The sequence below is a fragment of the Mugil cephalus genome, chromosome 22 (assembly GCF_022458985.1).
Source record: "Mugil cephalus isolate CIBA_MC_2020 chromosome 22, CIBA_Mcephalus_1.1, whole genome shotgun sequence".
NCBI lineage: Eukaryota > Metazoa > Chordata > Actinopteri > Mugiliformes > Mugilidae > Mugil > Mugil cephalus.
In genome coordinates, this window is record NC_061791.1 from 17748037 (window position 1) to 17775439 (window position 27403).

Consider the following 27403-nt stretch of genomic DNA (forward strand, 5'->3'; position numbering starts at 1 on the left):
GAAGACTACCATCACTGACTTGAAGGTAACAACAATAATAGACCTTTTGTATGGGACTTTAGTGTCAGTAAAATTATGAAGCAGACATCCCTCTGGTTAACGGGAACGAAGCTTGTCTCACAGAAATCACCAGATGATTCATCCACCCTATGAGCTATTGATGACTGCACTTGTAATGAGACAGTGAGATCACTCTGGATGATGCTTTTAGAAAAGATGTCTTTGTTTCGGAGAGGAAACACTGCAGTCTACAGTCCAGTAATGACTCACAATGGACCTACGTATTTTCAGCTGAAATATACTGCATTGACAAGATAGGATGCTTGATGTACCTATGACTGAGTGAAAATCCATAAAATGTTTATATAAAGATAAAGGTGGATAAATATATGGTACTTACTACTAGGCTACATTAAGTTTTTCTCCCTCGGAAACACTGTACATAATATCCGTACCTAGTTGTGGAAATCTAACAGGAGCCCAAAAGTGTTGAACTGCAGAAGACTAATCTGGCCATGTCAGTGTGAGGTCTTGAATACATGGTCATTGATCCTGGAAAGAGACAAGGTAAGGGAAATTTAGTTAAATAGCTCCCTTGATATCCAAAGGGAATCCAGTGTTGTTCATAGAGTACATAGGCAAAAGCACAAAATACAAAAACATACTAAAAAACAAAAAACAAAACATAAAATCAAACAATCAAACTAAAATAAAAGCTATTGTTAAGAGGTAGGTTCAAATCTTAGTAATAAAGGATTGTGAACATTAAATATGACTTTTATTTAAGAGTGTCACCCCACTGTATGTGGGAAAGGATTTGATGCTTGTCACCAGGAATCTATTGAGGCAGCAAGCATTCTCAGCATTCAAGCATTGTCAAATTCTTGTCAACTGATTTATGATGTACCACGAAGAAGTGGCCTAACGTTGTCTAATGTTATAATGTTGTGGTATAAATAAATGTTTACAACATTTGTTTACCGCTTAAGGGCAAAGAACCATGGTAAATTCGTTAATCTTGATTTTCTCCATGAAAATTAAAAATTTTGAAAATTTTCAGTCTTCAGTCATAAGTCTTTTTATGCCCGACAATAACACTCCGTGGTCGACATTTAGGCATTTCAGTGAGAATTCCTGCCACACCGAATACACTAGGTTATTTATTTAAATAATGAAATATTCATTTAAATCGGATGTTATTTTTGAAAAGCATGGCATTTTATTATGATGGGTATGGGAAATCTGGCAGGGTAAGTGCATTATGCTGTACGCGCAACATATCGTCTGTCGCTTCATACAAACGAAACGAAACAAAACAAAACCAAACAGGTGTACTGTCGTTTTAAGTGCAGCCGCCGCTCGCTCCTCGTTAGCCTCCCTCTGCCTCTTAGTGACGTGCGATACCGCCACATGCGGTATCGATCTGATACAAAGTAAATACATCGCCAGTATCGACGACACCCATATCGATACTGTTAAACATCGAGTGTTCAGACTATTAAATATCTGCCATCGTTACCCTTATTTCTGTTTTTGTCTTAAATAAATAAAATGCTCAAAAATATCCATTCACAGCAAATTCAACTACCATTTTGAGTAGCTTGTAGTTTAGGAGGAAGAATATAATAAACCTCCTCATCTGTGCGCTTCTGTAGCTCTGCGTTTTCTTTTCCATCATTTTTCACATGCTTAAGCAAGTTTCTTGGGGTACCACTGTATCTTACAGCCCTTTTTTACAGATAGTAAAACTTGCTGTCGTTTCATTTTAGGCCTGCTCTGCTGTGTGACAGCAGCACCTTTGAGACAAACACAGCCAGGTCGCCTCTAAAATGAAACAGCTGCAGTCTTACCAGAGAGAAACGGAACGTATCGATCTCATTCCGTTGGTATCGATCGATATCGTTGGCAATGTTGGTATCGATATTGTCGATATTTGGATCGATCCGCCCACCACTACCTTCGGCAACAAGATGGCTGTCGTTCCAGAGAGCAGAGTCCTCACTTTCAGCGTTTTTAAATGGAGCTCTTATTCCTCTACATATTTACCCGAGTGAGTACCGCGCACATTAGATGGCTCAGCGTCTGCACGAGGATTCGCGGCTGCTGGTGGTCTTTTCTATCTCCCCCAGTGCACCAGTGTTTATTTCAGGCCTAGCTCGTCTGCGATGCGAGCTAACTAGCGCTAGCTTCGTCATCAGCAACGGGCACATTTGGTTTGGATCCCAGCCGCCCCGACAGTGATGCTGTTATTAATCCACTGGAGCGAGCATGGAAAACACAGGCTAGTTAACGCGACCATGAGTTATTCCAGGGGAAGGCACAGCTTGTTGGCAGTTATTCAGTGCCGGACATGAGTTGGTGCATTGTCTATTCGTGGAAGCATAGCTGAATAAAGTTGAGATTCTCCTTATGAAGAGAATGTTTTGGATCAGCAGCCCCAGTGCTTCGCGTTGAAACTAATTCGGCATTTTCTTTGCATTGCCAGGTTAAAACAGTACCGTAATTTGGAATTGAATTCAACAATGGGCACTCCGGGACCCCGTTTTGTTAAAAACAAACGTCTACGTTAGCCAACTTGACTCTTGAGCTAAAGTGGGGAAACTAGCTCGGCTGTTATCTAACCAGAGCTGGGCTTTAGCAACCATGCTAATGAGCTTGTTTAGACATAAGACACTGTTTATTTGTCCCACGTATGGGGAAAATTCCCTGTCACAGTGGCGCGGAATTTGACGAGAATATACAAAAAAACTATATGAAATTTGAAAGAAAATATACAAAAAGAAAAAAAAGGGCTGTCTGAAGCTGACGTTATCAAAACAAAATGTCACACTTAATGGGTCGCTTAAACGCGTGAACACGTCTGCATGTAGAATGTTTATTTTAGTATTTTTAGGCGAAGTAGTTTCAAATACTCGCTTGTTGCTAGCTCAGCACTCCACATGCAGCCTAGCTTTTGTTGACGTTTATGAGGCTAAGGTTACTGAATTGCGATGTGTGTATATCATTGTATACAATTAGCAACAATCGTTAGCTAGTGGTCGGTAGCGATACTACTCAGCTAAATGAACCTGCTCGTAGGTATGTGTATCGATCCAGGAATATCGATATTTCAATTCTGTAATCAATTCTAAAAAAGTAAAAAGCTTGAGAGAGAGGAAGCTGCGGGAAATCCATCACACACCTGAGACACACCTCCGTCATGGAAGCCTTTATATTCAGCGAGGCACTATATCCAGGTGTATGGTGAAAATACATCAGGCATATACATGTAGAGCATGTCAACAAGCTGTTGTTTCTTAACAAAAACGTACAAATGGGAAATGATAGGGAATGTAGGATGTCACCTTTGTTGTCAGAGTTAAAGTTCTGTCACGTAAAGACCACTCTGTCTGGTCCAAAAAGGGTTATATCAAAATCAGAGCGACTGCTCTTGTTTTCATTTCTATTTGAGAGAAATTTCTTTTTAAATGTGATTTGCTCAGGTTTTCAGTTGATTTGCACCGATTGTCTTAAATTGTCCGATTAAAGAGAATTTGGCAGCTTGTTTAATTCTTATACAGAGGTATAAGATACATTTTTCATAATTACAAATGTGCATTGTAAATGCCATACACAAGTAGACATCTAAAATTATTGATAGTGGTGTCGGCATGTTCGCGTTGGTATCGGATCGAAAGGAAAAATGCACATCCCTACCTGCCTATAGCATAATTCAGTGCACAGGTGTCAAGCGCAGACTGCAACGACAGTTATCACGGTAGCCGGTCGCACTGCTATTGATAAATGAAAACATTATTTTCTCGGTTTCATCATTCCATCTTGATGACATTTAATTCTTTTTTTTTTTAATCTTCGAGCTGTAAATGTCCCCGGATTTCTTTTCAGAAATCTGACCACCTTGCTTTCTGTTCCCCGTTTGCTGCTGCTGTGATGAGTTAAAATTCCACGAGGATAAACTCTACCTGTTTGTCTTTTAGGAATATCTTGGTGGATAAACCTAATGATCAGTCTTCCAGGTGGTCTTCTGAGAGCAACTACCCTCCACAGGTAGGTGTGTGTGTGTGTGTGTGTGTGTGTGTGTGTGTGTGTGTGTGTGTGTGTGTGTGTGTGTTTAACTGAGTGGGATGGCAGCTTACCACTGCACTTCCTCTGCAATTGATTTGTGGTGGGAGTCTGGTTAAATTAAAATGTAACAAACTGTCTTCATTACTGATTAATCAGTCACCCTAATTTTCCAAATTGGTGCTTTTACAGGTCATATAATATCCATTCTGCTTTAAGTTGCAAAAAAAGAAATGAAATTGACTGATTTTATAAGCTTTAACAGACAGTGACTGAAAAAGATGAATCAGCTATCTAAAATAGTTGCTCATTAACCTTTGTTGCTTAACTAATGGATTATTTAAAGAGTGGCTGAATTTGTAGTAATGAAATGCCTTGTGAATACGTGTAAATTGTGGACTATGTGTATAAGAGGGTGATGTGAGAGACCAGTTGGTAAGGCGAAGCGGTAAAGTTCAAGGGGTCTTGTGGTGTATAATTGTCATTCATTACAATCCATACAACGTCACTATTTATGTGTAGTGTGTTCTTTTTAAACTTATATGCAGGGAAGGCAGTGCTAATATTACGTCAACAATTCCCACTTTTTCCTGGCTTCCTTTACAACATCTCTTTATTGCCTCTTGCTTTTTCTTTACATTTGAAAAATGTTCTAGAGAGCAAAATGCTGACTGCTTTCTGTCCTCATTGCATTTAACATGGAAATAAATCAGGCCTCAAGACATTCTGGGAAACAAATGTAAGACTACTATCAGTGGTCAGTTTGTGTTTCTGGATAGTGGTCTGTAGAAAGTGAAAGTAAAACAGTTTGAAGGTGTGGAGCCGTTTCTCAGTAAATGCCCATATTTGTGCAATGAAGAAACATGAAACCTAGTGTAATAATGTGGCTCCATGATTTGTTTAGAGCAGAGAAATAAGATGTATCAGGCTTTTAGATATGCAGAAAATACTCGTTGCTTTTGTTAATTTCATGAGCTTGTTTACTGTAAGAATATAGAAAAACAATTGCCATGTTTTGCTTCATACAATAGAACTGTGCCAGTTATTTATAATAAAGGTAAAGGATTTCAGTATCTAATCATTTATAAGTTGCTGTAATGTCTTTCGATCGCTGTGATGATAAAGGATAAAGGTGGTCTGATCAACTGACCACCAATCATCACGGGCCAATATTCCACCTAGATAATTTGATCGGCCAGTTCTATAACAGCCGGTCAGATGATGCAAGAATTGTGAAATAATTTCCTGGCGCACGTCCAAAATGAAGTCACGCCACAGATACGTGGTCTGCTTTGTGATGTCCTGACTAGAGGAGCAGAACAGGACAGTCCCATGCACCTAGAGAAAGTACTACAAAGTGGAACATGGATGCTATATGTGCTGGAATAAGCAAACAAGAAGCACATCAACCTATTGGAGCCAGTCATCCCTTGAAACGTACAGCCACTAGTTTTGTCAGTCAGTCTACCTGTGTTCACTGTTCACAAATGCAGATTTTATTTTTGTTGTTTCAGCATAATTTAATTTTTATTCAAACTTGGTGTTTTGTGCATACTTATTTTTTTTTTCCTATTTATTTTCATCTATAAAAAATCGCTGTCAAAAGTCCAGGTCCAGTATTATTAAGTAACTGATGTGGAATAACCATATTATAGGGATTTTTTTTATATCTTAGCGAGTGTTAGGAGTGTGTTAAAAATCATGTTTTTTTTTTTTTTTTTTTTTTAACGTGGCGTCAGAGAGACGTAGCGATCAGTGATTGGTGTTGAGCAATAGTGCTTCCCGTGATTGGCTGCACAGAAGCTGATCAGAGCACTCCTAGTAACGACAATATCGCAAAGTGGTCAGATACAGCCAATCCCCATTTCAGCTGGAGGAAGCCAGTCATCACTACGCAAGGTGGAACTGTTTACCTACATCCAATGAAGAAGAAACGTCTCTCTTTGTGTCTCTTGAACCCATTGACTTCACTGCAGAGACACTGCGGCATACAGCTGGAGTTTGAGGTTAAATCTGAAAGTTTGCGTTGCATGATGAGAGGAAATGAAACATTGCAAAACAATGGTTAACCACTCACCCCTTGAATTTAAACACACCAGAGTCAATATCCTCACAGTGTTTTGGTCTCGTATGGCAGCAGGATGGTGTAGTGTAGTATATTGATTAATGAGAATTCTGCAGTAGTGTCCCTTTAAATTTCAGTTTTGCTGTTCATGTCTAGTCTGTTGGTCGGGGTTTCTGCCTTGTGGAGTCTTAAAGAGTCTAGAATTTGATAATCCCAAATTAAGGCGTTAATAAGTCATTTTTGCATTTAAGGTCTTCAACAACATTTAGTCAAGGCTTAAATTCTTATGACCATTTACTGCTTCATTTGCATATGACCCTCTGGCCCTGGCCTATTATGTTTCTGTTCTTCAGTAGTGGAGCCAACACCAGGGAGGACCTAGGTTGATAGTTGAATGACTGCATTTTGGTATTTTGAAAGTAATTCTGTATTTTCCTTATTTTTCGTACTTCGTGTAGGTCTTAAATCTTAACCCATAATGGTCTTAAAAAGGTCTTAAATTCAACTTGTTCAAACCTGCAGAAATCCTGATTGGTTTTTGCCAATGTTAGTCTTAAAACGTATTATTAGTTGATTAACTTTATTAATTAGTAAACCAAAAAATGAATCAGCAACTTTCCACATATCTTGTAGCTTCTGTTAATTCTTGTGTGGCAAGTTTAACCTTTGTTGTGTACCATCATTGATTTGTACTGACATACTCAAACAAACTACATCGTGTAGCAAATATGGTTGGAGGTTAAACAAAATGCTTGATGGTTTTGGCTTCAGAAAACTGTGTCACCCGAGATAAGACAGTGAATCTCTGTTCACATCGTAAATACAGCCACATCTCATGAAAACTCATTATTTATGTCATGGGTAATAGGGAAACTCCCACTGTTGCGCACTGAACCGTCTTGGTCTATCAGTGCCCATGGCATAACCTTCAAATGACTCAAATGGTTTGTTCCTCCTCCATCAACCAATGAAAACAAAGCTAGAGCCAAATTACAAGCAGGGATCTGTAAATGATGTCCTAGAACATATGAGTCATTGCCGGAGCTTGATGGGAGGATCACGGTTTTATTATTATTACTACATGTCAAATGACTCATTATAAATGTGATCAGCGGAAAGTCAAAATTCATGTCTGCTTTTGCTTTTTTATGGATCGTAAAGGTTGGAAAGGGAAATTCACGTAGGAATACTCAAAGTTTCATCTCTGAGTAATGTTGATATGCTCTAGTAGATGGCTTTATATGGGTCTTTTATCCTTTTAGTGGATGTGACGTTGGGTTAGAGTCTGGGGTTTGTTAAATGTCTGCTTTCCAGTGGCACATTTAATCAGCGCTCCAGCCCGTGGCCTTTACTCGTTCTGGCTTAATGGCTGATGGTGATTTGTCATTGTCGTGCGGAAACAGCTCATAGATTGTCACTTACCTGATGCAGTGGACTGATCCTGCTGTACGTGTTTAGATAATGAGCAAATCTTTTCCCAGCACATGGCCTTCCACTGTCACAGCCCAATTCCCACAGTCCTCCACATACACTAAATGCATCATAACTCTGCAGTCTGCTTTCAGTTGTTGTAATATGTCTACGTCTGCTTTCTTCCAGTTTTTAATCTTGAAATTGGAAAGGCCGGCAATTGTCCAGAGCATCACCTTCGGGAAGTATGAGAAGACTCATGTGTGCAACCTCAAGAAGTTCAAAGTATTTGGTGGGATGAGCGAAGAGAACATGACAGAACTTTTGTCAAGGTGAGAGGTTATCTGAACTTTCTTTTGTCATTACTGCAGTAGGATATGTATGTATGCAGGGAATGTATATTAACAACATTTGTGTTCCAATGAGGAAAGTCTGTGATAGTTTGAGGTTCACAGCTGACGATGTTTAGAGCTGCCTCAGAACACAGCTGATACTGTCCTTACAGTATCTGTAAAGGAGCTTGTGTTACTGATGGATCAGACTGAGTACCTATAAACTGTTTACTCTGTTCTGCCTTCTGTTTCCAGTGTCTTTTGTGTCACCACAAAGGAATCTTGTGGTCGTGAACGACTTTCTTTCTACTTTAAACGTAATTGCTCTTAAACATCAGTGAACTAAAGTAAATTCATGGAACAGCACCCACTGTAGTAAAAGGTCACCAGAATGCAACAAAGATGATGGACTGGTGAAAAATTGTGCATTCACTCTCCAAGACAAATGTATTCAGACACTATTACTGGTCTTGGGGTCTTGCTATTTAGTGGATAAAATAGAAAGAATAACAATACCACTATAACAAACATGGAAATGAAACAACTAAAACACCCACACACTGTGCCACCAGTTAGGGCCGAACGATATGGACAAAATTTCATATGCCAAATATCTCGATATCGATATGATACGATATGACTACAGGTTCGGTGAAAACCAAGCATTTTTCAGAAAAATAAAAACATCATAATACAAAAAAAGGTGGAAAGTGCAGTTTTATTTTTAAGAACTCACTGCCAGTCGTCAACATTAACATAGATTACGAATAAATAACACGCATTACGCAATGGTGTTGTTTCAGGTGGTGAAACATGTTTGTTGCGCTACCTTGCTTCGTCGCAATTGTTGCTAAGCAAGACCTGCACAACGCCTCACTCCGGTTAATATCGTCCTTTTTGAATCCAAAATACCTCCAAATAATGGAGGATGATGATGATGTTTTGGCACCAAGTCAGATTGTGCGCCACCAACTTTCTTTCTTTTTAATTTCCCCGCTGTGTCTGTAGTGTGTGTCTCCTTCTCCCTCACTCCTGCCCTCATATGTTTGTCATTGGTTGGCTTCAGCTGTCGATCACAGCAGGCATGAAGTAAGGTCTGTGGCCTTAGCAGTGCATTCAAGGGCAATCGTAAAAACTGAAGTTTGTTGTGACTGCCAGACTTGTACATGCAGGGCGAGCGCGGGGAGGGTATTTTCAATAGAGGCGTTTTCGATATTAATATCTTGAATGTTCATATCTAGATATAGATATGATAATGATATATCGTTCAGCCCTACCACCAGTCTACATTTTACAGAAATAAAAAAAAACATAAACTGTAAAACTACGTCACCTGTATATTTACACACACTCTCCTTGCTGCCTATCTCAATACGTTCTTTGTTGGTAATTGTTGTTTGCAACGCCTGAAACAAGCTGTCACATTTCTTACCATGAGAGACCTCAAACATGACTTTGTACCACGTCCTGCGGGGCGTAGGTCCATTTCTGGGGAGATGCATGTCAGCTATGGTGTTAGGGTCTGCGTAGGATCTGGGCTGTCACAGTAGCCATGGATATGGCAAACTTACACACAAGACTAAACCACCTATAATCCAGGACGTTCTTCTGTGCTAAAGATTGAAAAGCAATGAAAACATATTCCATCACTAGCCCCTGTCTTGTTTTCCAACAATAAGCAAAGTGAGTGAAATTCCTTTTTTCATTGCTTCAATCAGCAATAAACTTCAGATTTTTGTTGTATGTACAGTATGGCTGTGGCGATACACGAATCTGATGATACGATACACGATATTCAGCCAATGAAGTGATTCAATAGACTTACATCATTTTCTGAAAGATTTAAAGGGGCAGTGTGATAGTGGTGACATCTTGTGAGTGTTCCATTGACTTGGATTGAATTAATTGAACTGAAAACTGAAAGCATCAATTACACAATATATGACTGTGACTGGACATAGAGTCTACAGCTTGGAAATGCTGGACAAAATGAAGTAAGCAGAGTGCCAGGCGGAACACGGGGGATTTGAATGGGACTTAATGTATCGGTACTCGCGGCTGAATAATCAATATTTTCTGGGAAAACAACATATCGATATATAACGCGGGATGGATAGAATTGCCCAACCCTAATGTACGGTGACGGTGTACTCATCGCACCGTGTAACAGGGGCGGTGGAACATAAGTCCTGAGTGATTTGTTCACAAATGACCAGCTTTAAGTACCTGTGATCACACCTGCCTTTAAAATGCATCTCCTAGTGCGTCTAGTCTAGTCAGATCCTGGTTAGAATACTGTAACATCAGCTGTCTCACATGGAGTTCTACCTGTTGTTAGTTTTTAGTAAATACTTAAAAGTGCCATTTATAGTGTGTTTACCTCAGCATGAAACACCTTCCTCTGGAGAACTTTCAATCATGGCAGGAAAGTTATCCCAGTAATTGTCAAATCACACCATCCACATAATCCTCTGAAGTTTGGTTAACTGCCAGAGTTGGAGGTTGACCAACTCTCTGTTGTCAACTTGACCCAAAATGATGATGCATGAAACTGCTGCATGCTCTTTACTGTCTCTCTCTCTCTCTCCATCTCTAGTGGCCTTAAGAATGACTACAACAAGGAAACCTTCACCTTAAAGCACAAGATTGACGAGCAAATGTTCCCCTGCAGATTTGTCAAAATAGGTGAGAACAGTCTGTCAAGTGCGCACGCGTTGACTAGTTCACAGTTCATATGTATATGCTCTCATCTTCCTGTTTCTTTTCTTTCCCGTTGTTTCAGTGCCTCTGATGTCTTGGGGTCCGAGTTTTAACTTCAGCATCTGGTACATTGAGCTGCATGGTATTGAAGACCCTGATGTGGTGCAGCCCTGCCTTAACTGGTACAGCAAGGTAAGAACTTTGTCAGGACCTAAGGGACATGGGGTAGAGCCAGAAGAGTGGATTAGATGAATTAATCAGATGGCAAAAGAACCGCAACTTTTGTGAAATGTGAAGTTTCCTTGATTTGTCATCTTATGTCTCTAGTTTCAGACCGGTTTTAAATTCAGCTGAACAAGATGAACTTATTTTGAACTCCTTCATGTAATTTATTGATAGCTCAATTCACTGCATTATTACAGATTATGTTTGGCCTCAGTTCATGTTGTGCTGTTCCTCCAAGCATGCTGTGTCTTTAAGAAAACGAACTAAAATATTCATCTTCTCATCAACATAAAAATCTCTTTTTGTCAGTTTTTCTGTAGTGGGATTTGGTTATGGACTCACACCTAACAAAAACCTTCATGACTAGTGCCTACATTAGCATCTTCACTGCATTTAAGTACTTGTACAGATAATTTTGCGATAAAAAATTGAAACCGTAGTCACTGCACTTCTATGGCAGTGGCTTTGTTTGGACCACAATCCTCATCATTTTAACGTGCATTGAGGCTGACATTGGGCAGACACTGCTAATCAGCTGTAAGCAATGAAGATATGCTTAAGACCAAAATGTCCTGTTAATTACACATCCTTTATCACATACATTAAAGATGTAAAAATGGATGTATTGTTGCCAAGTAGCACCATTTTTATTGGCTGGTGCGTTACCGCCACCTGCTGCTGTCCACTGACATAGAGTCCACTACGTGAATGGCTAACATTGGTTACATATTGTAACCCTGTATTCTATGATAGGCGTAGTACATTGCAGTTCAGTTGTGTTTGGTATGGTCTGATCTGAGCTTCACAAGGAAAGAGTATCAGCGACAGAAGTTTAACATCTGTGTACAGCTTGCATCACGTATAATGCAGTACGTGGTTGTAAGCACGGTGATTTGTATAAATAGTGGGGATCCCCTTGATTGCAGAAAGAGATCTGAGTACGCATCGGTTACTTCTTTGCTTTTTCAGTTCTCTTCAATTGATTGATATTTATACCCTGCTTTTGGTGTTAGTTTGTGGTTCTGAGGGGAATTTCCAGGCTCATTTGTCAGGCTTGGACAGCCTAAACTTGTTTTTGTGGACCGATTTCAAATCGTATTGGTTTCGTTTCATTGGTGTCCTTGCAGTACAGAGAACAGGAAGCCATACGCCTTTGCCTCAAGCACTTCCGGCAGCATAACTATACAGAGGCCTTCGAGTCCCTGCAGAAGAAGACTCGGATAGCGTTGGAACACCCCATGCTGACCCACCTCCACGACCGACTAGTGCTGCAAGGAGACTTTGACGCCTGTGAGGAGCTCATAGACAAAGCTGTGGGAGGTACTGGACTTCAGAATAGTTTCTTCTGTGTTAAGAAAACTGTAATGTTTTTGTGAAATTTAAAAAAGCTACGTGGGTGAATGTTGCTTTCATTCCCTACTAATGATGATTTTTACCATATTTGAACCTCTTTTCTCCTTGATAGACGGTTTGTTTAACCAGTATATCAGCCAGCAGGAGTACAAGCCCAGATGGAGTCAGATCATCCCGAAATGCAACAAAGGTACAAGCGCCCAAGAAATCAACCGAGACGACATGAACAGTGAGACCATCTATTCAAGTGGGAAATATTCCCCATTTGTCATTCAAACATTTCAGTACACTCTGAAAGCTTCGTGGTCTTTTATCTAAACCAGCGCTACCTTCCCTCTTTGTTTGCTGCCATCCTCCCGCCCCTCTGCTCCACCCATTTTCCGTCATTCGCCTCCTCACTTTCTCCTGCGTTATCCTCCATCCAAACCACGCTCATACACCATCCTTGTCTCCTCCGTCCTCTCCTCTGTGCAGGTGACGGTGACGACAACAGGCCAGGGATGAGGGGAGGACATCAAATGGTCATTGACGTCCAAACCGGTGAGTCTGTGACTCACATCCTCCTACACAGACTCGGATCGCAAAGCTCTATTGCTGTTTAATCAGATTAAGCCTCCCTCCCCTTCCTCTCCACCTCCAGCCTTGTCCTTCAAAATATACCGTCCAGAGGGCATCTCTTATCTAAAAGGCGCATGAATCTCTACTTTTGTTTTGACAGAATTTAATGGCGGGACGTGACTTTTTTTCGGTATCTGACCATGTTGGTGGTGTGCTTTCCCTGCCGGCTATCTGAAAAAGAAAAGCCTGCATTGTGTGTTTGTGTATGTGAGGGAGTGATGCAGTGTCTGCAGCTTGTATCAGAGCCTGGAGGAGGCATTGCATCCCTCCGGTCTGTCTCAAGCCTCACACACTGACCTCTGTGTTTTGGTTGCAGTAGTCAATAGGGAAAGTAGATACGGGAGAGGCTAAATGATTTCTTTGTTCTGTACTAGTCCTGCCCTGTGCCCTGATCCCATTTAGATTCAAATTTCCTGTATTTTTAGATGGTTATGGACACATAGTTTATGTACAAGGAACAAACAGATTGAAATATGAAGAAAGAGGCTGTTGAAAATGAACTTTCTTTAGTTACTTTGGGCCAGACCAGTGAGTAAAAAAAAAAAAATAAACTAACAAAAAAAGGATAGGTGATTTTCCCTGTATTTTTTTGAGCTATTGCACATCGTTTCATGCTGAAAATGATGCATCATGAAGTCAGATGACACAATTACGACTCAATCTTATATACAAGCTATGTAAGATTATATATGTGAAGCTTAACGCTAATGTGAACGTTTATGATGCAATATTTAGTTCTAATAAGCAGTAGATTTACTTCTATCCCCAGGGTCCAACATCCACACTTTTGGCCACATTTGCTCTCCATTGCCCTAGAAATGTGCTAAACCTTAATATCGCAATAAGAAAATGGAAACGCCTACATTATAAAAAAAACTTTCAAATATCAGTAAGACACTCTTTCAGATGTATAGATGTAACAGTTTATTGGAAAAGTGCAATGGAAACACTTTTTTTGCATTTCTGTGTCACCAAAGATGATGCAGGAAGTCATGTGACATTTAAAGTCCATCTTCCTCCGAGTCAAGTCTCGCATGACGAGAATTTAAGAGAATTATGGGATATCGTGAGATGAGACTTTACGAGAGTTACAGCTCACTAGCAAAACACCTTTCAGTGGAAACACGTACAAAGTGCAATTGTACTTAACGAACTTTCAGAAATATGGAAACGCAGCTAGTGTCAACATCCAGTACAATAAATACAATTTCTGCTGAACCTTAGCACAACTGAACCTATTGATCTTTACCAGTGGCTACCTTAACACTTCTTGGTTCTACACTCCAAGAATTGTAATAGTTGTGACACCAGCAACGTCATACACGCGTTTGGGTACATGAATTCTCACATCGTCCATCTGTCTGAGCTGCAGTGACCTGTGTTTGACCCATGATATTTTCACAGCAGTGAAAGCAACTAAATAATTAGAGGCAGTATATCACAACCTTGATGCTTATTAGCTCCCAAATGTAAATGCTCCCAGAAACACAAACTTTCTTTGGAAATGAGAATCAGCACCTCAGAGGCAGAAAAATCCCAGTTTGTTCAGAGGATTTAAATTTGGTCGCCAAGCATACGGATTTCCAATATTTTATGTATGTTATATTTTATTTTAAGGTCTATAAGGGATTTAGTTAAGCATATTTCCGTGATGTATAGGAAGCGATTTAGCTAAACAAATATAATAAGGCTGAGTAATTAAGCCTCATTAATTGGAGCTAATCGTTTTGCCTCACAGATTAGCATATTGGCTTTGTATGGTTTTGGATTAAGCCTTGAGCCTCATTGTGCTGAATATTCCTTCAGAAATTGCGCAGGCCACCTTGGATTATAACGGTTTGATGTGTTACTCAGCTTTGATCACAACATAGAGCGGTGACATATACTTCACACAGCTTGGTCCGTGTTGGCTAGCTCATCTGATTTGAACCCATACTGAGAGTTGTGTGTCTCCACCACAGCTCGCCACCTTTCTCAGACTGTTCCTCCAGCTGTCTGTATCGTGAATAACCTCTGGCAGCACATGGTTTCCACTATAATATATCATGTTACTCGCTCTCGTGGCAGTCTAATAGAAAAAAGGAGCTGCTGGATTATGAATATCTCCCAATCTCGGTGTACTGAATGAAGTAATTCTTGCAGTTTATTCCTGTTATCGGATACTATCAGTTTTGGGGCATTTTGGCCAAAACAAATGGTGCTTATTGTCTGAGAACACATATCCATAAGTGATTTTGTGATTTCCTTTTCAAAGCCATGGTGCTGATGCACAGAGAGGTGACTGAAATGTAGGTGTTCAGGTGTTCAGATTATTCAGAGTAGCCGCTTGAGTCACAGCGTTTCCGTTGAAGGATGAGAAGAAAGCTCTTGTGTTGTGTAGTTGCAGTTTGATCTCTTGCTGATCAGTATTTCCGCTGCAGAAACGGTGTACCTGTTTGGAGGCTGGGACGGAACACAGGACCTGGCAGACTTCTGGGCGTACAGTGTTCAGGAGAACCAGTGGGCCTGCATCTCCAGAGACACTGAGAAAGAGGTGAGGAGCATTTCAAGGCCAACAGAAAACCAAATGACATATTGGGTATAAGGCAGAAAATGAATCAACTATTGGCTGTCTTCTGTGTACCAATCAGAGTGGTCCAAGCGCTCGCTCGTGCCACAAGATGTGCATCGACTCGCAACGACGCCAGATTTACACGCTCGGCCGTTACCTGGACTCCAGCGTCAGGAACAGCAAGTCTCTAAAAAGCGACTTCTACCGATACGACATCAACGCCAACACCTGGACACTACTCAGTGAGGACACTTCAGCGGACGGTGGGCCGAAGTTGGTGTTCGACCACCAGGTAGCTGCAAATTCAAGCCACCCACACTCCCTTTACACACAGGCTGGGAAACTGGCACCAGCTGAAACAATTGCTGTACTTTATCTTCATACCAGAAGATTTGTCATTGCTAAGTGATTCTATTTAATTGTAAATCCTCATCCTCTGAAAGAAATATAAAACTGAACTCTTCTAAATCAGTTTCAGAAAAAAATAAAAGCCCAACCTTCATGTAAGTTGGAGAAAATTAACAGTAGATAGTTTAGATCTGTATGAAAATCAAGACTAAATCTGACCTGCATTATCTCTTTCTTGACCTCTCCCTTCTCTTCCTGCAGATGTGCATGGACTCGGAGAAACACATGATCTACACATTCGGTGGCCGCATCCTGACGTGTAATGGCAGCGTGGAGGACAGCCGGACGTCAGAGCCGCAGTTCAGTGGCCTGTACGCCTACCACTGCCAGGCTGGAACGTGGAGCCTCCTGCGGGAGGATTCGTGTAACGCCGGCCCAGAGGACGTCCAGTCTCGCATCGGCCACTGCATGCTCTTCCACACTGTAAGTTTGGGTATAAGTTTTGTCTGCTGCTGACGATAGAAAAACCAGACAAATTTCATTAGACTCTGAGTGGAATGTTGAAAAATATTTGTGTATTTCACCAACAGAGGAACCGCTGTCTGTACGTGTTCGGGGGTCAGAGGTCGAAGACGTACCTGAATGATTTCTTCAGCTATGATGTGGACGGAGACCATGTTGAGATCATATCTGACGGCACCAAGAAGGACTCTGGGATGGGTGAGTGTGCTTTCATTTAACGGAATACACCCTAAGCTTCTCCAGATAACTTGGTGATTTATGAAGTCACACTTACTTGTTTGTTATTGCTGTTTTATTAAAAAAAAAATCCCCATTGGTATCGGTTAACGCGAGAGGAATTAAATTTCAAGTTAAATTTTAACTTTGGGAAAATGGTGATCTACATTCATCAAAGTAAGAACCACCCTTGATGTTTCACTTCCTTGTCTCCATTTCCTGAAGTTTAATAACAGGGCTCAGCATTCCATCACAGGTGGCTAAAGTATAACCAAGTGTAACTAAGAACTTCATTTTCCCAGATGAAAATTTTTTTTGATCAACTTGCATAATTCCGACCCCTCAGATGACTGACCTGCCACGCAGGCCCTTTATATGGCAGAATAAGCCATCAACTAACATAAATATGTTTCGCTTAATGATGACTTTATCACCTAAAGCTGCTCTGGCAACCGATCATTGTCAGCTGTTATTTCACCTAAATAGTTTGGCCACCTCTTTAATAACGGCCGGTGAGAAAATCCGATCGGATGATGCAAGATTTCCCGGCGCACAGCCAAAAATGGACTCAGCCTCAGATCTGTGGTCTGCTCTGTGAATGCCTGGTGTCAGCAGCCATGCATCATCACATCCCAGCCACCGTAATAGCTGTAGTCTGCGTTCAATTTTTTTCTCATTCATAAAAAGCTAAAATTGGGTGCATTTTCGGAGATGGCTTTAGGCGGGGGACAGGTCATTCAAAACGGGGACTGTCCCCAGAAATTGGGGACGCCTGGTCACCCTACAAAAAAACAAACAACAACAATAAAAAAAAAAAAAAAGGCACCTTTTTACATACGTTTTTAGAAGCACTATATTGAAAATGATTCGGCGCAGCATCCGGGGGGTTGTGCAATCAAATACACCGGTATGCTGGTGTATTAAAAATGCATATCATAACAAAAAAAAAAAAGAAAATACTGATATGCCACCCAGCTCTAGATTGTAACGAGTGTTTTACTTAGTTTGAGGCATTTCAGTAGCATTAGTCCAAGGAATCTCCCCCTGAACCTTTACATTTCCATTTTAAGTATTTCACAACCTTGCACCCGAACCCTCTGATCTAAAAACGGAGGTATATAAGAGCAGTAAATTCTCCGCATAGCTGCACCCTTGGAAAAAATCTGTTAAAGTGTGCTACCTTTAGCTTTGTCTGGCCCAAAAGTGTCTTTGAATAAATCAAGCTATGTGTATGCATTTGCTTTCTGTGGGTGACACAGTTCCACACAGCTGGATGTGTGGCTTCGCATGCAGAGTCCCAGATAATGCTGCACGTTTACTCTCCCGAAAAGCAGCTGTCCACCACATATGCTGCTCGGATAATCGCACACTGCTTTACCAATTCATATGCAAGATGGAATATTGTTGGCTGGTGTTAAATTAGATTTATTTAACAATTTCTGTCAGGTCAGATTGTTCCCTGTGGTTAAATAACCAGACCAGACAGCCAGCTCTAGCACCTGAGCAGCAGCACTAATTCCCATAAATAGTTTTTATTATTCAGTCGTGTACAAGGCTAGACACTTGAACTTAAACGACACATCTTGCTGTTTTTGCTTTATACCTCTTGGTTCATATTTGCGTTTATATCTTGGATTGTACCCACACCTCTAAATCTTGAAGCACTCAGGACACAGGACACACCCGGCAGCAGTAGCTCAGAATGTTTCCAGACGTTCTCTGTTGCTATACGCTCTTGTTTCATTTTGCTGCTGAATCTGAATCTGAATCCCTTTGTTGTTCTGGATCGTCCTTCCTGCGCCTTTATTTTGTCAAACAAGACTGATACATAATTGCAGTCATTCTTTAGGACGTGTTTTTTTTTTTTTTTTGCCTCTGACGTCAGCACGTGTTTTGCTCTCACGCGTCCTCATTTTCACAACATATTATGGGCAGCTCCCCATGGCCTCGTGGGTACTGTTTTACTCAACAAAATAAATAACATTGCACTGTCACGGCAGACGCGTCGTCTGCTGAGTCTAATGGCCCTGCGTGTTAGTTGGCTGTCGGAGGAAAGGTGACAGATTCTCTGCCTAAAGAGCCCCGGCAGCAGTCACACTTCCTGCCAGACGGACCGAAATCTCTGCCGCAGTCTCGGCTCCCCTTCAAACCCAGTATAAATAGACCTCTGCTACCCACAACTCACCTTCTCACACTGCCAAAACCAGGGAGAGAAACTGGACCAAGAGATAATGCGGTGATGAAACTGAAAAAAAACAAAAACAAATGGGTGTGCAAGTGAAACTAAACAAGAAAGAACAGAATGTCTTTTGGCAGGAAGGAAGTAGCAAGCCCGAACAGTTCCCCCCCCCCCCCCCCCTCCTGATCAGACACACATGTGGATGTGTGCTGTGGCTCAGGCCTCTGCAGTGCAGCAATAGCTCATCCTGTAAGTGCTGATGCTCTGACCTCTAAGCTGAACCTGTGTGTGGAAGTGTGAACATCTGTTTCTCAGTCCTCTCTTTCTGTCTGTCTGACCTCATAGCACTAGAATTAATTAATGATGTTGTTTCCTGGACAGCGCAGCCAACAACAAGACGAACCTCTCCATTAAAACTAGTATTTGATTTCCGCACATTTGTTAAAGCCAGAGACTGTCAGCTACATGTGTGAAAGGGCAAAGCAACTCTTTTAGACCAAGAACAGTGAGGTGTATTTCCAGCTATTATTAGTAAAAGTGCAACAGTTGACATAGCTTGATTCAACTTTGATTACTATTAGATTGTACTTTGTTGTGTGGACATGTTTCTATTATTTTGGCAGTCCCATTTTAGTCAGCAAGCTTGGCTAAATAATAGAAACACTTTTCCGTTTAATTCAGTCCAGTATAACAGCGCCACAAAATACATCTTTCTGACGCTGTTTCAACATCAACTGAATATTAGAACCGACAGTTTCAATTTGGTGCAGAACTCTTTTATTACAATGTAGAAGTGGATTAAATCGACACTATTTGACGCAAAGTAAAAACGCTACATAAACTCACAGTTTGTCACACACCGGATCCAAAGGAAAATGGAAACGTGGACAGTATGGATGCTGTGGATGCTGTGGACATATGCAGCCCATACATTGCCCCTTCCACACTAAAACGAGACTGGTAACATTGGTTATCATTGTGTCATCTTTATCGTGTAAATGGAGGGAGAGAAAGTATCGACTCAGGAAAATCAGCAGCATGTATCGGCCATTGGCCAAGGCTGATGTACAAAAAAAAAATAAAAAATTGGTATTGGTATCAGCCCTAAAAATCCATATCAGTCCATCTCTAATTACAGCTGAGGTCATAGTGGGTGAGTAACCCTCTACTTTTAATGAGACAGCGTTGTGACATAAAATTATATCTGCCTTGGAAGAGATTCTTCCCAGAGTATCTAAGTGGAGTCAAAAGAAACATTCTTTCAAAAGAACTGAAAGAACTGTGTGCACATTTAAATAGTGCCGAGACACAGTTGCAGTTTGTATTTTGAGTCGGCTCATTTAAATGATCCCTCATTTTCCTGCATGTAAAGCAGCGGATCATCACAGCAGCTCCAATGCTGAGTTAGTCGCCTGCCGAGCTGTTGGAGGCTTATCATGAATTTCATGCTTGTTGTGCTTCTGCCACTGTGTGCACAATTCAAGGAGGCAAAAAATATCAAGTCAGACACGGCTGAGCCGAACTGTCTATTAGAGGTATGATGGGGCTGGATTAGAACAGATTTCTAATGACCGGTTGCAGCGTTGGCCTGTCGGCTAAATTATAAGTTATAATACATAACTGTATTCCTGCAGTCTGCACGCTTTGCAGTGATCACTGACCTGCATATGCCCCCACCCCTGAGTATCTTATCACGCCAAGCTGAATTTGCATAGCGTTCACACTCTGTCTCTCTGGTATGTCTTGTTGCCATGGTGGCGGATTGCTATGCTATCACGTACTTTTCTTGTTTCTCGCTGCTTAGCTTTTTCTTTTAATTTTCTAGGGAAATAACTTTTATTATCAATGGAACTGGTCAAATGAAAGTTTGCATTCATACACAATCTCTCTCCAGTGCTCATAAGACCTGCTGACCTGAATACCCTGTAAACATTTTCATTTCCTTATCTGTACTGGAAATGATCTGCTGCAGAAGTGAATGTTTTTATCTCCGGGCTGACCTTCCTGTATTGTTGTCGATTTTGCGCGCACAGTGCCGATGACGGGATTCACCCAGAGAGCCACCATCGACCCCGAGCTCAACGAGATCCACGTCCTGTCGGGCCTCAGCAAAGACAAGGACAAGCGCGAGGAGAACGTGCGCAACTCTTTTTGGATCTACGACATCGCTCGCAATAACTGGTAGGAGGCCGGCTGAAAAATAAACACAAACTTTGTCCTGCTGAGACACTTCTCTGATCATAACCACAACAACACTCGCAGGAAGTACTTTCACACACACCAGCTCTTTGTAGTCGAGATCTTCACCGCAACAGATAGCAGGGAGTTTGCAGGCAAACAACGCTCACACGCTCTTGGTAACTCAACATTTTCATACGCGCTGCAGAGCGTCACAATGCAGAGCATTAGCACACACACGCAGCTGGTAATCCCTCAGCCCTCCACCAGGGAACTGCTTGTTCCCAATCTAGTGTGTTCACGTGTGCATGTTCACGTGTGCGTGTTTGTTTTGTTGTCGCTGAAAGAACAGGCTGTAACTCTCACTTTCCAGAACATTGATTTGAGTAGCAACGTGTGTCTTGTTGACTAACTAACGCAGCATTATGTGAACGTTGTGTGTCCTCTAGTGGCTGTTAGAGGGTTTAGGCCTTGTGTGTTGGGCATGTAGTTGTGATGGTTAAGGAGGGAGAAACGCATTATGTCAGTGGTGGTCCTCACAAACATAGAAGTACAAACTGTGTTAGGGAGTTTTTCTTTGAGACTCTTTTTTTTTTTTTCATTATTTGAACTAATGTAAATTTGCTCCCTCCTCCCCCCTTTTCTTCTGCGTGTGTTTCTGCTCAGGTCATGCGTGTACAAGAACGATCAGGCAGTGAAAGAAAACCCGAGCAAGGCTCTGCAGGAGGAAGAGCCGTGTCCTCGCTTTGCACACCAGCTGGTCTACGATGAGATGCACAAAGTAACACGCACACTCGCACAAAGAGCACGCTACAGCCGTACACCCCGTCACACAGTTTTCATGTCAAACACTCAAGTAGTGACACCTCGAAACACTTTTTTTAATTTCTTTTTTCTTTTTCAAAGCAAACTCGGGCTCAGCTGTCTCAGATTTGCATTCGTGCCGAGTTGCGTTAACGCGCTTCATCACAAGCTGTTTATTCATGCACCTGTCTTGACTGGCTTCTATTCCATTAACACAAAAATGCAAACACAAAGTGCTTTGTGGTGGATGTCAGAGAACTTCTCACAAAACGAGAACAATTCAAGCTGCAAGTCAGAAATCTGGAGGAAATGACAGCCCTGGCTATGACTCGCTGTTCTCAGTACAGTGTCAGCTTTTGAATCATAACAGAATAACAGAATCACATTACAATTATTATTATTACTATTATTGAATAACACGAAATGTTCCTCCTTGCAGTATTAGAACAATGTTTTAAGCCAAAAGAAGAATAGAATTGGCATGATATACGTCCTGCCTCTAGTTTGAGCCTGTCAATAATGAGGAGATGTGGACATGAGTGTTAGAACTTCTGCTTTAACTTCAGGCAAGATGGTAATAAGCACATTTCCTAAGTAGTTATCCACATTATGTAATACTTAATGAGCCATAGTTGGCATACACAAACTAAATAAGCACGGTGATCATAAATTTATAAGATGAACCACAAGCATTTTGTGTTTTTCTTTTCTCTCAGTGTACATTTCAGTGCATGCACAGATGAAGAACAGAATATTTAATCAGTGTATTTTTATTTCCTACACTCCAGGTGCATTACCTATTTGGTGGAAACCCCGGGAAGTCTTGTTCTCCTAAAATGCGCCTGGACGACTTCTGGTCCCTCAAACTGTGTCGGCCCTCCAAGGAGTACCTCCTCCGCCACTGCAGATATCTCATCAGGAAGTACAGGTCTGTAACTTCTCCGACACTGCACCATGACATAAGCTGTGTATTTTAGGCATGGTCCACGTCAAATTAAATCATTTTATAAAACACTGCTTAAGCCTGTGGGAAGATTTTCAGCGTAATGATTTTCAATCAGGACCTTTGGAATTTTGATCACATGGCTCACGAAAAATAAAGCGAGTTGCAGGTGTTCGGTGTCGTATACTTATTTAATCTTTTAGGTCAACTTTATTAGTGTCTGGACATTTCCCCTATCAGTCACACACAGGGTTCCCTTTAAATTAAACTGAGTTGAAACAGAATAACTTGAGTATCATTGACATGCATCCTCTCACATCCCAGTAGCATCAAACTTCTTCTGTTTCAGTGACGGTTGGCTGATGTCAAAACGGCCAAAAATGAAAGCAGAATAAGAGAAACGCAGATCATGTGACTGAACATGTCTGCCATGTGGAAGATCTTTACTCCAAATTAAGTCAGTCAGACAGAAATTCATGAATTATGTAATGTGTCCAGGTGGTGGTAGAAGATATTATACTATCACTTCAAACAACTTGATTCACCACTGACAAAAGACAGAAACAGAAACAGAACACACAGAGTACACTCAGGCAAAGGCTGCATCCAGGTGAAGAATAATCCAGAGAGGGTTCTAGAGTTTATGGTGTTGGATGACCAGACGATTTCTCTAAAGAACACAGGTTTTCTGGAGCCAAGATATGAACTACCCTCTCCTCGCTGCATCACTCTATTTGTTAGACTTGATACAGTTGCACGTGTGATCTAGGAGAATACAAGAAAGATAAGAAAAGCCTTTATGACTCCAGGGGAAGAAATTTAATTTATTTCAGATCGGAACACGACTTGGGTCAGCCAGTACTGAATATTAAAAGATGAGTATCGTATCCAAGGGTAAATAAGCTCAGTCCCTAGCCTCTGTCATTGTACACGGATCAGGCATAACATTATGACCACCTTCAAGTATTGTGTAGGTCTCCCTTGTACCTTTAAAACAGTTGTGACTCCTCAGAGAATAGACATGGATCTTCTGAAGGGGGCCTTTGTATCGGTCAAGAGGAGGGGCCTCTGTGGATCATCCCACTGATCAGTTTGGGATGGAGTGAATTTGGGAGGCCAGGTCAGCACCTTGTGCTGCTCTTCATGTTACTTGTTGTTCTTAAAGCTGCTGCCATCAAGGAGTGTCATTGCTATGGGGTGGGGGTGGTGGTCTGCTTTACATGGGTGCTACATGTCTAAGTAACATCCACATGAGGGTCAAGAACATCGGGTTACTTCCCCTGTCACTGGTTTTAATGTTATGGCTGATTGGTAACAAGCCATAACAATGTTCAGCATTCCTCCTAGACTCTTTCACCAGGGATGTTACTTCCTGCGTTTACACCATGGACAAGTTGTTGCTGTGCTTCTGTTGCCATCTCGTGGTCAGTAGTTTAAACTGCAGTCTCTGTGTGTGATTGATTGTGTTTTGGTCAGGTTTGAAGAGAAGGCCCAGTCAGAGCCACTGAGTGCACTGAAGTACCTGCAGAACGACCTGTCGCTCACTGTGGACCACACAGACCCTGATGAGACCAAAGAGGTACAGATTATTGACTTTCATATTTGTACATATAAATAAATAGAAAACAAATATTAGTTTCAGTTTGCAGTATTTCAGTATTTGAAAAAGTGTTAATATTAAAATGTATCGCATCAAAGAAAAAGAAAACAGAGAAGCAGAGGGAGAATCGGACGTGATGAGAGCATTAAATGATTTCCAGATAGCCTGGAAAAAGTAATGTGAGCGTCTTCCTTTGTGAATAATGTAGAGGCCCCATTACGTTAGAGCCGCAGCTGTAATTTGCCACCTCCATCTGTCCAGACGGATGTGTCATCAGAAATGTGTTTTCTGCCCTCATCTGTATTCAGAGCGGCGCAGCAGCTACTGGAGCTTCGCCTGCTCGGCCAGTTTGTTCATTCAGTGCTGTTGAATGTTAAAGTGAGTCAGACATTTGCGTTGTGCTTCAGTTCCAGCTCCTGCCCTCGGCGCTCTTCAAGTCTGGCTCTGACTTCATCCCTCTGGGTAAGAACCTGATCGATGTGCATAAAAACACAATACACTCAAGAGTTCTTCAGTTAGGTTCAGTCAGGCCCCAGATTTGATCTATAGAAATACAGATTTGGACAATTATTGCTTAGGACTCAATGGTACTCATCTCACAGCCATCAGTCTGCACTCGTGTTCAGCCCTCCTATAGGAAGAACTTGACTTTTGTGGAGGCTGCACTGTTCAGTGTTTGATGACTCACACTCATTCCAGAGGTATAGTTGTGTGTACACGAATGTAAACAGCCTACCTAATACTGTGGCTATATGAGGTCAGTATATCAGTATGCAGTTATTTCTCCTGCACAGATATTATACATGTCAGTCAGGGCCTCCCCCCTCTCTGAACAGACACATGGTAAAGTCTGGGGAGTATCACTTACCTTTTCTTTTTTTTTTCCATAACCCGCACAATATTCCTACTGGAAAGGCACTGAGGTAGAGCGTTCTCTAGAACAACACAATATTAGAAAACAGCATTACACTATTGGAGACTGGGTGGGGTTTAGTGGATTATGAGTGGAGGCAGAGGAAAGTAGTAACTCTGCAGTATAGGAAAAACAGCAATGTGTGTCTAGCCGTCAATTCAGATGCATAAAAATGTGACCATGTTTTCTGTTCTCTGTCCTCCACTCTCCTTCCCTCTCTCAGGTTTCTCAGATGTAGACCAGACGTACGCTCAGCGGACACAACTCTTTGACACGCTCGTCAACTTCTTCCCAGACAGCATGACCCCGCCCAAGGGCAACCTGGTAGACCTCATAACCCTCTAGCGCCTCCCTCCTCTTGCATCTCACCCACTGGACTGACTGATCACTCACTCACGCGCACAAGGAGAGGAGACGGAGACCTGCTATTTTTCTATACCTGAACCCCCTCTGGTGGGATTACACTTCAAGCCGCTCCTCTCACAGGCCGCGTTACCACGACGACGAGGGTCGTAAAAACACACAGGCAACAACACTATGCTAGAAGGACATGAGAAAAATTCCACAACAGCCTGGGGCGTTTGCGTGTGTTTGTAGTTGTTTTCTCTTCTTGATGAAGATTCCTCATAGCACTCGAAGCCCCTCTAAGCATCACTTACGTTTTTCATCTTCTCGGAAAGGTTTACACCAAAAAAAAGAAAAAAAAAAAAAAGAGGATTTGCACATCTATTTGCCATCTTTTCTCAGCGACCCTCCTTTTATTTTAAGCACTGGATTACCCCCCATACACACACACACACACACACACACACACACACACACACACACACACACAATCAACCACAAGTGTCCATCCACATGCTTGGAGCAGATGGTGAGATGACGTCTGCTGAGTCCAGCTGTTGTAAAAGTTCAGGTCAAATTAATTTATTCGTTTGAAGATGGGCAGAGTCTCCTGTTTGCATCCCCTCTGTTCTTTTAGCACATTTTCGGCACCTCTTCAGCAGAAGTTTAGGAGGTCCCTGGCTTGATTATTTAGTTTGCTTGCTTTTCTATCAACATGCCCCTATTTATGATCATGACGGCTGCACAGTTGAAAAAATTGTCAACAATTTTAATAGTGTCGTAGGAACAGTAGAGGAATGATTCTATGAGATAAAGATTAATATATCTAAATATGCATTTATATTGGTTTTGGTTGTTATCCCTGTAAACCGGACTGATACAAGGTGAAGTTAATGTTTTTCCTCAGTACTTATTGGACTATAATTTAATTGTGGGTGGTTAAATGGTGTACAGAATATGTAAATATACATAGGGGATTTTTTTTTCTCCAAAGTTTCCTGAATAGAACGTTCTCTCTGCGGGGATCATGTTCTTTATTGTCCCTCTTTATTAAAAGAAGTCAGGGTGCACATACAGTAGCTTTCTGGCTCTACGTTTACCACTCATCAGTACTTATCAAGAAGAATTTAACACGATTGGGGTGGGCGTGTGAATGAAGTGCTGGTGGCCGTCATCCAGCAGAGTGGGAAAATTGTGTTTGTGCTGGTGCGTTGACAAGACGTTCCTTGAGAGTGGGGGGTGTTATCTTTCGTTTTCCTAAAATCCCAGAGCAGATAAAGAGCTTTTTTCCCTCCAAGTTCATCGTGTACTGTCACGGAACCAACTCACTAACTTGCACTTATACTTGGGGAACTTCATACAAGAAATTTAAGCTGATTCAGAGTTTTACTTGAGCTTTGCTTTTCTCTTTAAAATATCACATAGAAACAGAGCTGCAATTTTGATCTGCTGAAATGTTTTTCTTTTTGAATAATATATCAGTTGTTTGAGCTATAAAATGTTAGAAAATGAGGGGAAAAAATTATACCTACACTGATCAGACGTAATAAAAATATATTGTCCCAAGTGCATCAAATGTACTTCTCCTGTTAGTGGTCATCTGCCCATCCATTTAACACAAATATGAGGCCAATCTGAAATCAAATTTACATGGCTGTCACTGAGTAGCTGTATCTGTGTTATTTTACTAGTTGCATAAATGAAAAAACAAAAACACCTGGATCAAAGGTGCAAAATTATAGTGTCCAGTTACAAAAAGTGTTTTTCAGAAGTTAGAATTCTCAGTGGCCATGGCATAAGACATAATAATAATAAAAAAATAATCAGCTTGTGAATCTGTTGCAAGCTCACAGTACCCGAGACAAATCCCTTCCATCTGACACAGCAAATTATTATTGCTTTGGCCTGTTTTCCTCTAGAACACCTGACCACCTTCCTAATATTGCGTAGGTCTTGTTGTGACTCATCAGAGAATGGACATGGGCCTTCTGAGGGTGTCCCTTGGAGTCTGTCAACACATTGTTGTTAGAGAGGGGGTC

The 27403-nt window shown here is 41.3% G+C and overlaps 1 protein-coding gene across 2 annotated transcripts; it reads left to right on the forward strand.

Annotated features, from left to right (window-relative positions):
- Positions 1 to 1923: 1923 nt before the first annotated feature.
- mkln1 (muskelin 1, intracellular mediator containing kelch motifs) lies at positions 1924 to 26940 on the forward strand. Of its 2 annotated transcripts, none has more exons than XM_047575649.1 (18): positions 1924 to 2050; positions 3978 to 4047; positions 7727 to 7869; positions 10466 to 10554; positions 10652 to 10761; positions 11922 to 12114; positions 12260 to 12376; positions 12622 to 12687; positions 15186 to 15298; positions 15396 to 15608; positions 15926 to 16147; positions 16255 to 16384; positions 20615 to 20762; positions 21426 to 21540; positions 22352 to 22491; positions 23983 to 24085; positions 24514 to 24568; positions 25243 to 26940. In XM_047575649.1, exons 1-18 carry the CDS (start codon positions 1971 to 1973, stop codon positions 25362 to 25364), a joined length of 2229 nt encoding a protein of 742 aa, XP_047431605.1. In that variant the 5' UTR covers positions 1924 to 1970; the 3' UTR covers positions 25365 to 26940. The 2 variants fall into 2 exon arrangements, with proteins under 2 accessions (XP_047431605.1, XP_047431606.1); XM_047575650.1 differs by having other exon boundaries at positions 12260 to 12337.
- Positions 26941 to 27403: the final 463 nt, after the last annotated feature.